The 13,274-nt window shown below is 46.8% G+C and overlaps 1 protein-coding gene across 1 annotated transcript in view; it reads left to right on the plus strand.

The window, feature by feature from the left end:
* Positions 1–254: 254 nt before the first annotated feature.
* The window catches only part of ZNF341 (zinc finger protein 341), a 34,767-nt gene continuing 21,747 nt past the window's right edge, over positions 255–13,274 (plus strand). The window contains exon 1 of the mRNA XM_081948349.1: positions 255–350. Within this exon, the coding sequence (XP_081804475.1) occupies positions 320–350 (31 nt within the window). The 5' untranslated portion in view covers positions 255–319. The remainder of the gene's footprint in view (positions 351–13,274) is intronic.

The raw sequence follows: 13,274 nt of genomic DNA on the forward strand, positions 1-13,274 counted from the left end.
AAGATTTTATGTACACTGAGAGCATATGCACCAAAGACAAATTCCTTGTGTGTCCAATCACACTTGGCCAATAAGAATTCTATTCTATTCTATAAGGTCCCCTCCCTGAACATGCCGAGGGACAACGCAGCAGTAACCCCGCTGTCTAACACTACGACCGGCAGGCCCCGCCCCTTCCAGCTAGGCTATTCCCTGAGCCAGGCTCCCCCCCCCCCCGCAACCTCATCGCCTCGCGCTCCCCCTAGCGGCGGAGCGACCCTCCCTCGTCTTCCCATAATGCCCGTTTAGGTTGTTCTGCTGTGGCTGCCTCGGCTTCAAGATGGCGCAGGCGATATTCGAGGCGCTGGAAGGTATATCTCGGGGAGCCGGGCGGGTTGAGGCCTCGCGTGTGGGGAAGTCCATTTAAAAAAAAAAGCGCGGCTATTCCACGCCGGGCGCTTCCCTCCCGCCGTTGTGGATGGGACGAGGGCTGAGAAGGCGCTGGTGCCGCCCTAAGCCATCCCTGGCGCTGAGGGAGGGTTCCTGGAACAGCCAGTGTGCAGTGTCTGGGTTGGAGGAGTAACCGCACCATCCGGCGGTCTGCGTGCGCGGATAAATTTGCTTCGCCCGGTGAATCCTGGAGGAGGCAAATCTTGGCAAGGGACGGGAATTCAAGCAGGCGGCTCGGGTCCTCCTGGAAATTGTTCCCCAAGCAAGAAGGGACGGTGGCTTGCTACCTCATTGCTACCTCCTCTTCTGCAAGTTCCGTTCAAAGGGCATTCGTTGCTTTAATTTCCTCCCTGTAAGAACTCCTTTTTATCTCTAAAGGTGCCTTTGCTGGGTTCTTGAATAATGCAGCTTGTGTAACATCGCCACCATTCCCTGGAAAAAAAAATGCATCGTAGTGATTAGTGTGACATTAAAGTCTGGGCACGTACATTGGTGAAAAACGTTGCCGTTAAAGGTTATTTATTTTTTACAAATGCAAATGCAGTTGCTACCTGCGGTGGCAGTTCAAAATTAAGAATGTTCCCTGGTTGCAAATTATGTTCCTTCCCCCTAACTGTCTTAAACACCAAGATACTGTATGCTTCTGTAAAAACTGAATGCTTTAAGAAGAAGGATCCCTTAGTTGGATCAGCAATCTATTTCATGCAGCACCCTGTCTATTTTGGCCGATTGGATTTTTCTCCACAATATTATAATATAAAAGAACATCCATTGATTGTTACTTGATTTACACATCTCAGGATTCAGTTTAGGTTCAGTTTCCAATGTTGTGTGGATGCAGCCACTGGAGTTTGTGCTATAGTGAACTTGATCATGATGGCATCTACATATTAGCATAATTTATGAAATTATGTCTTATGAAAGTGCTCTAAAACATCAGTTGTATCGTGTTTATCTGGAAAAAAACCCAAGGCATTTTGTATGTTGTACTGAACAGTATTTTCCTTTAATTATTGTGTATTTACTAGGCCCTATTGCCCACGGCATTAAAACATAAGCCAGATAAATATTTAGCCTAGTCTGACAAATAAATTCAACTATTGACATGTGGTTTTTTAGTTGATGTGACGTGATATCACAGCAGTGAAACAGTTTTAGTGGGCTGTCATATCACAAGTCTCAGAAAAGTATGCTAAAATGAATTTCCTTTCAGTACTGTTTAAAAAGAAACAATTACTAGATCCCATACTCCAATCTATAAGAACTCCTTGAAAGCTGGTTGTTTTATGTTCTGTATAGCGAAATCTGACAAAACCATTGATTAAATTAATACCAAAGAATAAATCACTATCCAAACAATAATTAGGTCTGTGCAAAGCATTCTTGTTTTGGAACAGTTTGATTTTGAGCCCTGTCTCAACTTGAAAAAACATGATGTATTACCTCAATATCGACAATTTAAGAACTGAATGTGCTGCTTTATTGGAAATCTTGTCTCTTTACTAAGTGCATCTTTAAGGCTTAGCATAGCTGTGGTAATAATATTGGACACAGATATCTTCAAGCTATTTCAAAATCTACTTATGATGTTCTTAAAATTATCTTCCTTTTAAAAGAAATTTCTGAAGTAGTTTTTCTATCTAATTTTCAGGATACAAAGGCTCATTTTGATTTTCTCTCCTCTGAGTTTATTTTGTCAAACAACAATATACAAATTGGCAATTTCCTTTTGATCAAATTGACAGCCAGTTAGTAGAACTTTTCTACATGGCACTAAAATATAGCACATATGTATGATGTTTGCCCAAAGTTCTTTATTTGGTACAATGAAAAATAACTGAGGTTTCTGGAGTCTTTACCTTTTGTCACAGATAACTGACAACGGTATGTTTGATGTAGTATATTCTAGGATTTATGAAATCTTATAAAAACGCATATACTTCAAGTGATTTGTAAAGTATGATGACAAATTTTGTTATTATCTGAACATTTGCATATACATCACATAAGACTTATGTATGAATTTACAGCTCCTTTCCAACTATAGTTAACCCAAATACAATTTATTTTTGGAAAAGCATTTAGTGTATTTAAAACACATACATAATATTTATACCAATATTATAATCAATATATTTTTATTGGAAGTGATGAGAAAGAGCTTACATGACAAGAGGGATACTTTATTTTGTCTTATTTATAGATAATTACTATGGATTATGGATGGAGGAGGAAGAGTGAAGAAGTGAAATTATCATTACTAGTCTATGTGATCTTGAAGCATGATCTTATTAAGATATTGGCTTATTTTCAGTTTCAAACTATATTACAGTGGTGACTTAAATGCATGTAAGTTTTCAATTGACCCAGACAAAAGCTAAACTAATAATGATTCTTAGCTGGCTTATCTTATCAGTGAATTTGATCTTAATAAAAAAATAAAAATCCCTTCTTATTCCTTACTGAACAGGAAGAAATTCTGTCAAGGTCCAAATTCTGTTTTTAATTAAAGCTGCCAGTAGTGTCCATGGCAAACCATAGTGTTGAAATAAATTGTAGCTTTAGTGTAGCAGCGTGGACACACGTTGTCATTTGTTCCATCTGTGGATACTCACAATCATTGCCTGTTGGTTCATAAGCAATGAAACAATAGCCATCTCTACTTCATTTGTAAAAAGAAGTATATATTTAAGCGTGACTTTCTAGTTCAACCTTTCCTAATCTCCTAGTGTCATCTTGATATATTGGAACTTATTTTATCCTCAGCAATATAATAAAGATTGACTAGAGATAATCAGGAGGATGTACAGATTTGGAGATGATTGGTTTAATTCATTTTAAAAGCATTAACTATTGGAATTCCACTCGTTGACTACATATTAAGTTTTCACGTTACGTTAAGTGATATTGTTTGTTTAGTGTTGGTTCAGTATAATACATAAATCCAACAACTGTAATTTGTTTCATAAATAATGTCTTAGTTTAATATGTGAAACTGTCCATTGTATGAAGAAAGACCTAGATTTAAGGTTCTATCATTTAAATGTTGCAGAGGAGGAGAAAATCTACTTTGTATTTTTTTAAAAAGATTTTATGTTTAAGATGCACAAGACATTTAATAATTTGAGGTTATAATATTGTTAGATATTTGCATAAACTGCTGTAGTCTCCACTCAGGTCCGCCACTAGGGCGGGAACAAGGGGTTGTTCTGATTGGACGGGAGGTCTGCCAGATCCCTATAAAAGGGGAGCTACACAACCCCATAGCAAGCTGGATCACTACTACTAATAAATAAAGAGCTGTTGTCACTATCGTCTGGAGTCTGTTCTCTCGTTGCCCGAATCTAACATTGGCGACGAAGGTGGGATCGAGAGGCAGATAGGACGAAGAGCTACCACCAGAATCTATGGATCCGATCCAGCCCCGGAATTTGGCGGAAATTCCGGCAGCCATCTCAGCGCTGCAAATTCGAACGCAGGGCAAGATGGCGATGCAAGCTCCACCGACCCCATACAACCCAATCACCGAGCATTGGGAATCCTACATACTGAGATTCGAATGCTTCCTCGAGGCAAACGATCTCACGGGAGTACCAGACTCCCGGAAAAAGAATATGTTCCTGAGCTACTGCGGTCGAGAGGTCTTCGAGACGGCCAGGGATCTCTCTGAGCCAACCCCCATCCAGGCGGTAACATGGATGGCGCTACAGCAGACACTGCAGACACATTTCGCGCCAAAACCTTCCCGCCACGTTCGCCGCCAGGAATTCAACATGCGGAACCAGAAGGCGGACGAATCCATCAATCAGTACGTTGCAGCACTTCGAAAGGCAGCAATGCATTGCGAGTTCAGGGACCTGGACGAGCAAATCCTGGCACGCCTCATATGCGGGTTAAAGGACATTTCGTTACAAAAACGATTGTTGGCCAAATCCAACCTAAACCTGCAGATTGCGCTAGATGAGGCAAGAGCTTCTGAATCAGCGGACAGATCTACGGAAACGCTACAACGCGGGTACAGCGCAATCCAGTCCGGAGCCAGACAAGCCCGGGTGCATCACGAGGCCACCGATCAAGAAACCGAGGACAGCGAGTACGAAGACAGCCATCGCATGCGCAGCAGTCACACAAAACCGGCGCGAAAATCCAAATTCCGTTTGCCGCCCTGCGCAAGCTGCGGAGGGAATCACCCCCGGTCTACCTGCCGTTTCAGGAAAGTTGTTTGCTCGCATTGCGACAAACTTGGGCACATTGCAAGAGTGTGTCGGAGCGAAGTCCCTGTCACACAATGGCAGCCTCCAATGTGTCGCCGACAGAAGCCCAACCCAGGGGCTTGGCGGGAAAACAAAGGGCGCCCAGAGAGAGACCCGAGGGAGTCAGCCGAGAGAGAGTATTCCCAGAGAGCTGAGCGAGAGTATTCCCAGAGAGCCGAGAGAGAGTATACCCAGAGAGAACCACTGAGAACCTATCTCACAACGATAGGTCAGGTCCGCACAAAGCGGCCTAAAAAGCTGAAACTCACTGTCCTCCTGGAGGACTCCCCTTGCGAGCTTGAAGTCGACACGGGATCATCCCTGACGATCATCTCGTGGTCAGCAATGAAAAAGGCGATCCCGAGCCTAAAGAAGCGCCAACTACGAACACCAGACATACTGCTTTGAGACTACCAGGGGAACAGGGTCCCCATCGTGGGTCAAGGCACGTTTCGAGTTCAGTTCAAAGACATCACAGCCTAGCTGCCTGTGACCGTCGCCAGCGCGCCATTACAGAGCCTCCTGGGACTGGATTGGTTCGAAGCCCTGGGGCTAGAAGTTACCGGAATCAACGCCGTGGGTAACAGCAGCACTGAAGGGATTTTTAAGGAGTTCGAGGATGTGTTCAGCCCCGGCCTTGGTAAGTATGTGGGAAAGCCAATTTCATTCAATTTGGATCCAAATGTGGCGCCAATCCGGCTCAAACCTAGAAGAGTGCCTTTTGCGCTCCGTCTCAAAATTGAAAAGGAAATCGATAAGCTCGTAGAACAAGGGATCCTTGAACCGGTGGATCACGCTCACTGGGAAACCCCAATCGTTACCCCTGTTAAGCCGGACGGGTCAGTCCGTATCTGCGCGGACTATAAATGCACAATTAATGTCGCCCTACAACAAAGCGCATATCCTGTTCAACACCTATTGCACTTGTTGGGGCCAGGAATTTTTTTTTGCAAAATTAGACATGGCACAAGCGTATCAGCAGCTGCCAGTGGATAGCGCCACGGCAGAGGCCCAAACTATAGTGACGCACAGGGGTGCTTTTAAATGCAACCGGTTACAATTCGGCGTGAGCATCGCTCCGGGATTTTTCCAAAGCGTCATGGAACGGCTTTTGCAGGGCATACCAGGAGTCGTCCCCTATTTCGACGACATCTTGGTGTCGGCTGCAAACGAGGAGCAATTATTGAAATGTGTTAGGACTGTTTTGGCTAGAATTCGAGAAAAGGGTCTCCGCCTTAAAAAGGAAAAATGCCAAATTAACGTGCCCAGCATAGAATTCCTGGGTTACAGAATCGATGGACTGGAAATACACCCGACATCGAAGAAAATTAAGGCGATCCAGGATGCCCCCACACCACGGAATCATACCGAGTTGCAGGCCTTCCTCGGACTTCTTAACTTCTACAGCGTCTTTCTCAGACAGAAAGCCACCGTCGCTGAGCCGTTACACCGACTTCTAGCCAAGAACGCGAAATGGACCTGAGGACGTTCCGAGGCGGCCGCCTTCGCCGCAGTCAAGCACCTGCTGACGACCGACTCTACTCATCCAGTACAGCCAAACCCTACCACTGGTATTGACCTGCGATGCATCACCTTTCGGCGTCGGCGCAGTACTCAGCCACATAATGCCAAACGGGAACGAAGCCCCCATCGCGTTCTACTCAAGAACTTTGTCTTCAGCGGAACGCAACTACAGCCAACTGGACAGGGAAGCGTTAGCCGCTGTGGCTGGAGTCAAGCGTTTCCACGAATACCTCTACGGCCGCGATTTCGAACTTATCACAGACCACAAACCATTGCTGGGTCTTCTGGCGGGAAACCGCCCCACACCGGTCTCCCTCTCCCCGCGCATGACCAGGTGGACTGTTTTCCTGGCTGCGTATTCCTACAAACTGGTACATCGACCAGGTTCCACATTGGGGCATGCAGACGCGCTCAGCCGCTGCCCGCTACCGGAACTGTTAACCGACCCCACTCCAGAAATACCAGTCCTTTTGATTGACTGTTTGGACACAGGGCCAGTTTCTTCTGTGGACGTTGCTAGGTTTTCTGCTAAGGACAACGTAATCAGACAAGTGCAAACTTGGGTATGGAGGGGGTGGCCCAAAGGGATTGTGGGACCCGAATTCAAACTGTTTTGGTCTAAGCGTGATGAACTGTCGGTTTTAAAAGGTTGTTTATTGTGGGGGGATCGAGTTGTTGTACCGTACAAACTGCGGAGAAATGTATTAGAGGCTTTGCATGTTGGGCATCCAGGGATCGTAAGGATGAAAGCATTAGCTAGGAGTTACGTTTGGTGGCCAAACATGGACAAGGAGATAGAGGAATGGGTAGCCACTTGCAATCCGTGCCAAGAGTCCAGACCAGCCCCCCCTGAAGCGCCCGCTACGGAGTGGGACAAACCGAAAGCACCCTGGTCGCGAATACACATCGATTTCGCAGGGCCAGTGCAAGGGCAAACGTTCTTAATAGTTGTGGACACATACTCCAAATGGTTAGAAGTAGTCCTGATGACTTCAATCACGGCAGAGGCGGTCATCAAGGTACTACGGCAACTTTTCGCCATTCATGGCCTGCCCGACCTCCTGGTCTCCGATAACGGGCCCCAGTTCACGGCCATGCAATTCGAAGCATACTTAGCAAGTCAGGGAATTTGGCATGCCCTCGTCGCGCCATTCCATCCGGCATCGAATGGACAGGCAGAAAGAATGGTGCGCTCTGCAAAAGAGGCTCTCGCTAGGATGGGCCCGGGTGATTGGCAAACACGGATCAATCATTATCTTTTAATCCAACACATTACCCCTAGTGCCACGACGGGAAGAAGCCCCGCTGAACTCCTCATGGGTCGCCGGTTAAGGTCTCACCTAGACCGACTACACCCAAATTACTCTGCCACATCGCCCCCAGACTCTACAAGCAAAATTCGGAACTTTAGCATTGGGGATTCAGTATACACCCACAACTATGCAGAGGGGACACTGTGGATTCCGGCAAAGGTAATAGGTATCACCGGTCCTCGTTCCTACTTGTTAGAATTGGAGGACGGCAGGAATTGGAAAAGACACATCGACCAAATCCGAGGTCGCCTAACGCCCTCCAGCCTACGATCATCGAATGAAGAACTCATCCCGTCAGAAAGACAGCCGATGCAACAACCCGAATCTCCCAGCACAGACGACTACGGCACCGCAGAGCCTGGAGTGGAACCTGAGACCAACGAAAGAGCGGAGTAGCCTCCCAGCGAGGGGAACCTAGCATCCCCAGCCAGGGCAACGGAACAAAAAGGACACTCCGATCTCACGCCCGCTCCGGCACAACCCGAACTTCGCAGGTCCACCCGAGCAAGGCAGAAACCGGCATACTTACAGGACTTTGTCACTAACTGGAACACTCCATCTAAGAGGGGAGGGGTGTTAGATATTTGCATAAACTGCTGTAGTCTCCACTCAGGTCCGCCACTAGGGCGAGAACAAGGGGTTGTTCTGATTGGACGGGAGGTCTGCCAGATCCCTATAAAAGGGGAGCTACACGACCCCATAGCAAGCTGGATCACTACTACTAATAAATAAAGAGCTGTTGTCACTATCGTCTGGAGTCTGTTCTCTCGTTGCCCGAATCTAACAAATATCTTATAGATATTTACTTAGAAGAAGTGGTTGGCAATTTAATTTCTGCCTTTGTGTTGGTGTTTGTCCTTTTCTAGCTTCCTAACCTTTTTGACAAGGAAGCTAGATAGTCGTACCAACTGTTCCACAAATTACAGAATGGTGTTTCACTCTTCATAGCAAGGACAGACAGAAAGTAATTTATATTTATTTAAATTAGTACTTTCTCTTTCTGTAAGTAGATCCATATGTGGAGAATGTTGGAAAATGATCTGATGAAAGGATTCCAATACCCTTGATTGAATATGGTATCAAAACCAAATGCCTAAGGAGACTTGTCCTCTGTGTAATAATTTAGGAATGCCCCCCGTTGTGGTCAACTATCTTTAACATGATGGTGCTGTAGGCATCGGAAAACATGCTGTGTAATGATACTGAGTCATACACGGAATGTTCCTAAATGCTATGGTGAGAAGGAGTATCTGCCATAAGGATGTTATTTTCAACAGCAGTCCTGTGGATAGTATAACATTAACTCTGTTCTTTTGTATTTTACCCTCCTCCAGTGACATATGCTTAATGTAATCAATCTGTAGAATTAATACCTAACAATTTTTGAGCTAACAAAAGAATATGAAGTTTGTTTTTAATTTATTTATTTTATAGTATTTAAACAAAGCCTTCTGCATGTAGATAACTAGGCTTCCTACATTGGAATACTATGAAATCTACTGTAAGCAGTTGCGTCTCCCCTATGACTTTTACCCTCCATAGTAATCTGTCAGGCTAGCATTTTTAGAAAGGGATGGAAGATGTAGGAGGGAAGATCGTCTTATTGCAATAATAATTTGCTTGTTTATGAATATCAAGCTATTTTAATGCAAAATTATATTCATATTTGTATATTGTTGTGCTCATTATCCTTGAAGAGATATTTGGATTAATTTCTACATCAGCTGGTATTCCATTATTTTTGGAGTTGCTGAAGGTAATATTGGTCTTTTCACCTAGAAAAATCATGGTATAGGATACTAATAAATGGATTTTTCTAACAGCTGCTTCTTCAACCATAAACAAAATGCAAGCTCCTCTAACTCCTCTTTGTTTTTCTCCCAAATGGATTTTTTCTAGTAATAAATATTATGAAAGTTGTATTGGAAAAACTTGTGTTGGTTTCCAGTCGAAAAAAGTAATTGGCAGACCAGTCAAAGAGCCTTCTGAATGCTTATTAAGGAACCTAATGTTTTGTAATTAAAGGCGTACAGGAACAGGAAATAAATAATATAATAATAATAATAAATTTGGATTTATTAGCCGCTCCCTTTCCAAGTAGGACTCGGGGCGGCGTACAATGGAGCATAAAACATAAAAAATATATAACAACACCAAACGTACATACATACACAACATACCTACATACATACACGGAGGAGGAAACAAATTACATCAATAGACAGTTAAAAATCAACTTTAAAATACCCCAATTGTAAAAACCCAATAAAATTAATATTTAAGGACAATTTAAAACAGTTTGGAGGAATGGGAAAATTACGATTGCGATTGAGCCAGGCCGGATAATTGAAAGAGGTGGGTCTTCAGCTGTACACGGAAGGAGCGGAGATCGGAAGTAATCCTGATGTCACGGGGGAGGTCATTCCACAGGGCTGGGCCCATCACAGAGAAGGCTCTGCTCCTGGGTGTCGCCCCCCGACACTGTTTGGCGGACGGCACCCGGAGAAGTCCCTCTCTGTGTGCGCGAATTGGTCGTAGGGATGTGTTGGGCAGGATGCGATCCTGCATATAACTAGGCCCTGTGCCATGGAGCGCTTTAAAGATCATAATCAAAACCTTGAAACGCACTCGGTAGACCACAGGCAGCCAGTGCAGCTCGCGCAGGAGAGGTGTTACAGGGGAGTATCTAGTCCTCCCCATAATCACCCGCGCGGCCGCGTTCTGGACCAACTGTAGTCTCCGAGTGCATCTCAAGGGAAGCCCCATGTAGAGAGCATTGCAGTAATCCAGGCGAGACGTCACTAGCGCATGGGTGACTGTGCGTAGGGCATCCCGGTCCAATAAGGGGCGCAATTGGCGCATCAGGCGAACCTGATGGAACGCCCCCCTTGCCACGGCTGTTACATGGTTGTCCATGGACAGCCGGGCATCCAGGAGGACGCCCAAATTGCGCACCTGTTCCATGGGGGCTAGTTGGACGCCCCCGATGGCCAGAGATGGAAGCACCTGGTTGAACCGGGAGGCCGGAAGCCACAGCCACTCCGTCTTGGAAGGGTTGAGTTTTAGTCGGTTGCCATCCATCCAGACCCGTACGGCCTCCAGACACCGGGACATCATTTCGACGGCCTCATTGGGGTGGTTCGGAGTGGAAATGTATAGCTGAGTATCATCAGCATACAGATGATATCCCACTCCAAAACCACGGATGATCTCGCCCAGCGGTTTCATATATGTGTTGAACAGGAGAGGCGAGAGCACCGATCCCTGTGGCACTCCACATGTGAGTGGCCTCCGGGTCGAACTCTGCTCCCCTGTCAACACACGTTGCGTCCGACCAGAGAGGTAGGAGCCAAACCACCGTAAAACGGTGCCCCTGACTCCCAGCCCCTCTAGCCGGTGCAACAGGATACCATGGTCGATGGTATCGAACGCCGCCGAGAGATCTAATAGGACCAGGATAGAGGAACAACCCCTATCTCTGGCCCTCCAGAGATCATCAACCAATGCGACCAAGGCCGTCTCCGTGCTGTGCCCGGGTCGGAAGCCGGACTGGCGCGGGTCTAGATAATCATTTTCCTCCAGGTGACGTGGGAACTGCTGTGCTACCACACTCTCTACAACCTTCGCTAAAAAAGGAAGGTTGGAGACTGGACGATAATTGACTAGGTCCGTTGGGTCCAGGGAAGGCTTCTTGAGCAGGGGCCTCACCACCGCCTCTTTCAAGGCGGCCGGTAGAGACCCCTCACCCAACGAGGCGTTCACCAGGCCCAGGAGCCAGTCGCGCGTAACCTCCCAGGATGCCAGTACAAGCCAGGAGGGACACGGGTCCAATAAACATGTGGTGGGTCGCAGACGTCCACGCAACCTGTCCAAATCCTCGATGGCAACCGAGTCAAACTCCTCCCAAAGCGGTCCCTCAAGACTCGCAACGGGCGTCTCTACTGAACCACTGAAAGGGGTCCATCCCATCCGGATTTGAGCGACTTTGTCCTGTAGATAATTCCCAAACTCCTCTGCTCTGCCCTGTAGTGGGGCTTCCCGTGGTCTCTCAAACAAGAGGGAACGGGTCACCCGAAACAGGGCGGCAGGGCGGTTATCTGCAGACGCAATAAGAGCGGCACAATGTTGACGTTTGGCCGCTCTTAATGCCACAAGGTACGTCTTCAAATAGGCTCGTGCCTGTGCTCGGTCAAATTCGGAGCGGGAGGATCTCCAACGACTCTCTAGGCGTCTCTTGTGGCGTTTCATCACCCTTAGCTCCTCGGTAAACCAAGGTGCCAGGGTGGTTCGTCGCCGCAGGAGAGGCCGCAAAGGCGCCACCCGGTCTAGGGCCCCGGTAGTCGCACTATTCCATGCGACTACCAGGTCCTCCACTCGGGGGCGGGTCAGGTCCACAGGAGGTGGCCCAAGTTCCGTCTGGAACCTATCCGGTTCCATCAGGCGCTTGGGGCGGAACCATCTAATACCTTCCAGTTCCGCCTCCTCGCGGCGGGGGGTAGCACCAGGGAAGTCCAGCCGGAGAAGTGTAGACTAGATTACTCTAGTCGCTAAATCCAGATAGTGAGATTCTGATATTGAAATTAATCACAGCATAAAGTACCATGCCTTGTAGTCATACATACACACACACACACACACACAAACACACACCCTGGTTCCCTAACAATAATCCTTCCATTCTTATTGATGGACTCTCCTTGAGAATGTTTTACTCTGGTGGATATCAGGTTCCGAAGGGTTAATGAAAACAGCCAAACACAGAAACGGTTTGTAAATGCAGTTTGTATTCTTCCTCCGGCACAAACTGACCAACAAAACACTAAGGCAATGAATAAATTGTTAGAGCTGCCACCCAGTGCTCTCCACCACCTTTTATAGTTACTTAGTAATTAGGATAACCTGCACCCTGTGCGTGTGCACACCCATCCCCCTCGTAACCCAGAATGAAAACCACCTGGCAATTAATCATGGATTGTTGTCAGTCAGTTATCAATAGCTTTGTAGATTACTCAGCTGCTTGTGTAGGAGGGAAGCCTGGTGAGTCTTGGCAGCTGGCCTGGTTTTCTCCCCTGAATGGCAGGTCCATGCCACTGGGTGGACAGAGCTGACATGCGGCCCCCTGCCGTGGAGACAGCATTTGGGGAGCTAAAAATTACAGTCAGTTAGGAGTTGAAGGACCCCTTCCCCCGGTTTTGTGGGATGTCTGCGGTGGAATCTCGCTATTAGGTGGGGCGCCCTATAGTCCTTGCTATGAATCCACAATGCCTCTAACAGGGGATAACCTTTCCATAAAACAAGGTATTGTAACCGTCCCCTCTGCCACCTGGTATCTAGTACATCTTGCACTACATAGTGCTGTTCCCCATCTACAGTAACCGGGGCTGGTGGCCATAGCGGGTCTCCTCTGATATCAGATGCCTGAACTGATCAGAGCAGGGTGCAGTGGAAGACTGGATGTGTTTTCCCCAGTAGAGGGGGAGACTTAGCTGCATTGTGACTGGGTTAATAACTTGCACGATTGGGAAAGGCCCAATGAATTTGGGCCCGAGTTTCTTACATGGCAATGGCAGCTTCAGATATTTAGTGGAGAGGTGTACCCTCTGGCCTATGTGGAAAAGTCCTTGCGCCTTCCGCCTTTTTTCGGCACTCTTTCTATATGTGGCAAAAGAGTGACATAACGCATCCCTCACCACTTTCTAAACTTTTTGCATCCGGGCTATCCACTCCTGGGAGGTCGTGTCATCTGGGTGCATCT

This window comes from Natrix helvetica (genome assembly GCF_964273705.1).
Source record: "Natrix helvetica genome assembly, chromosome: 3".
Taxonomy (NCBI): domain Eukaryota; kingdom Metazoa; phylum Chordata; class Lepidosauria; order Squamata; family Natricidae; genus Natrix; species Natrix helvetica.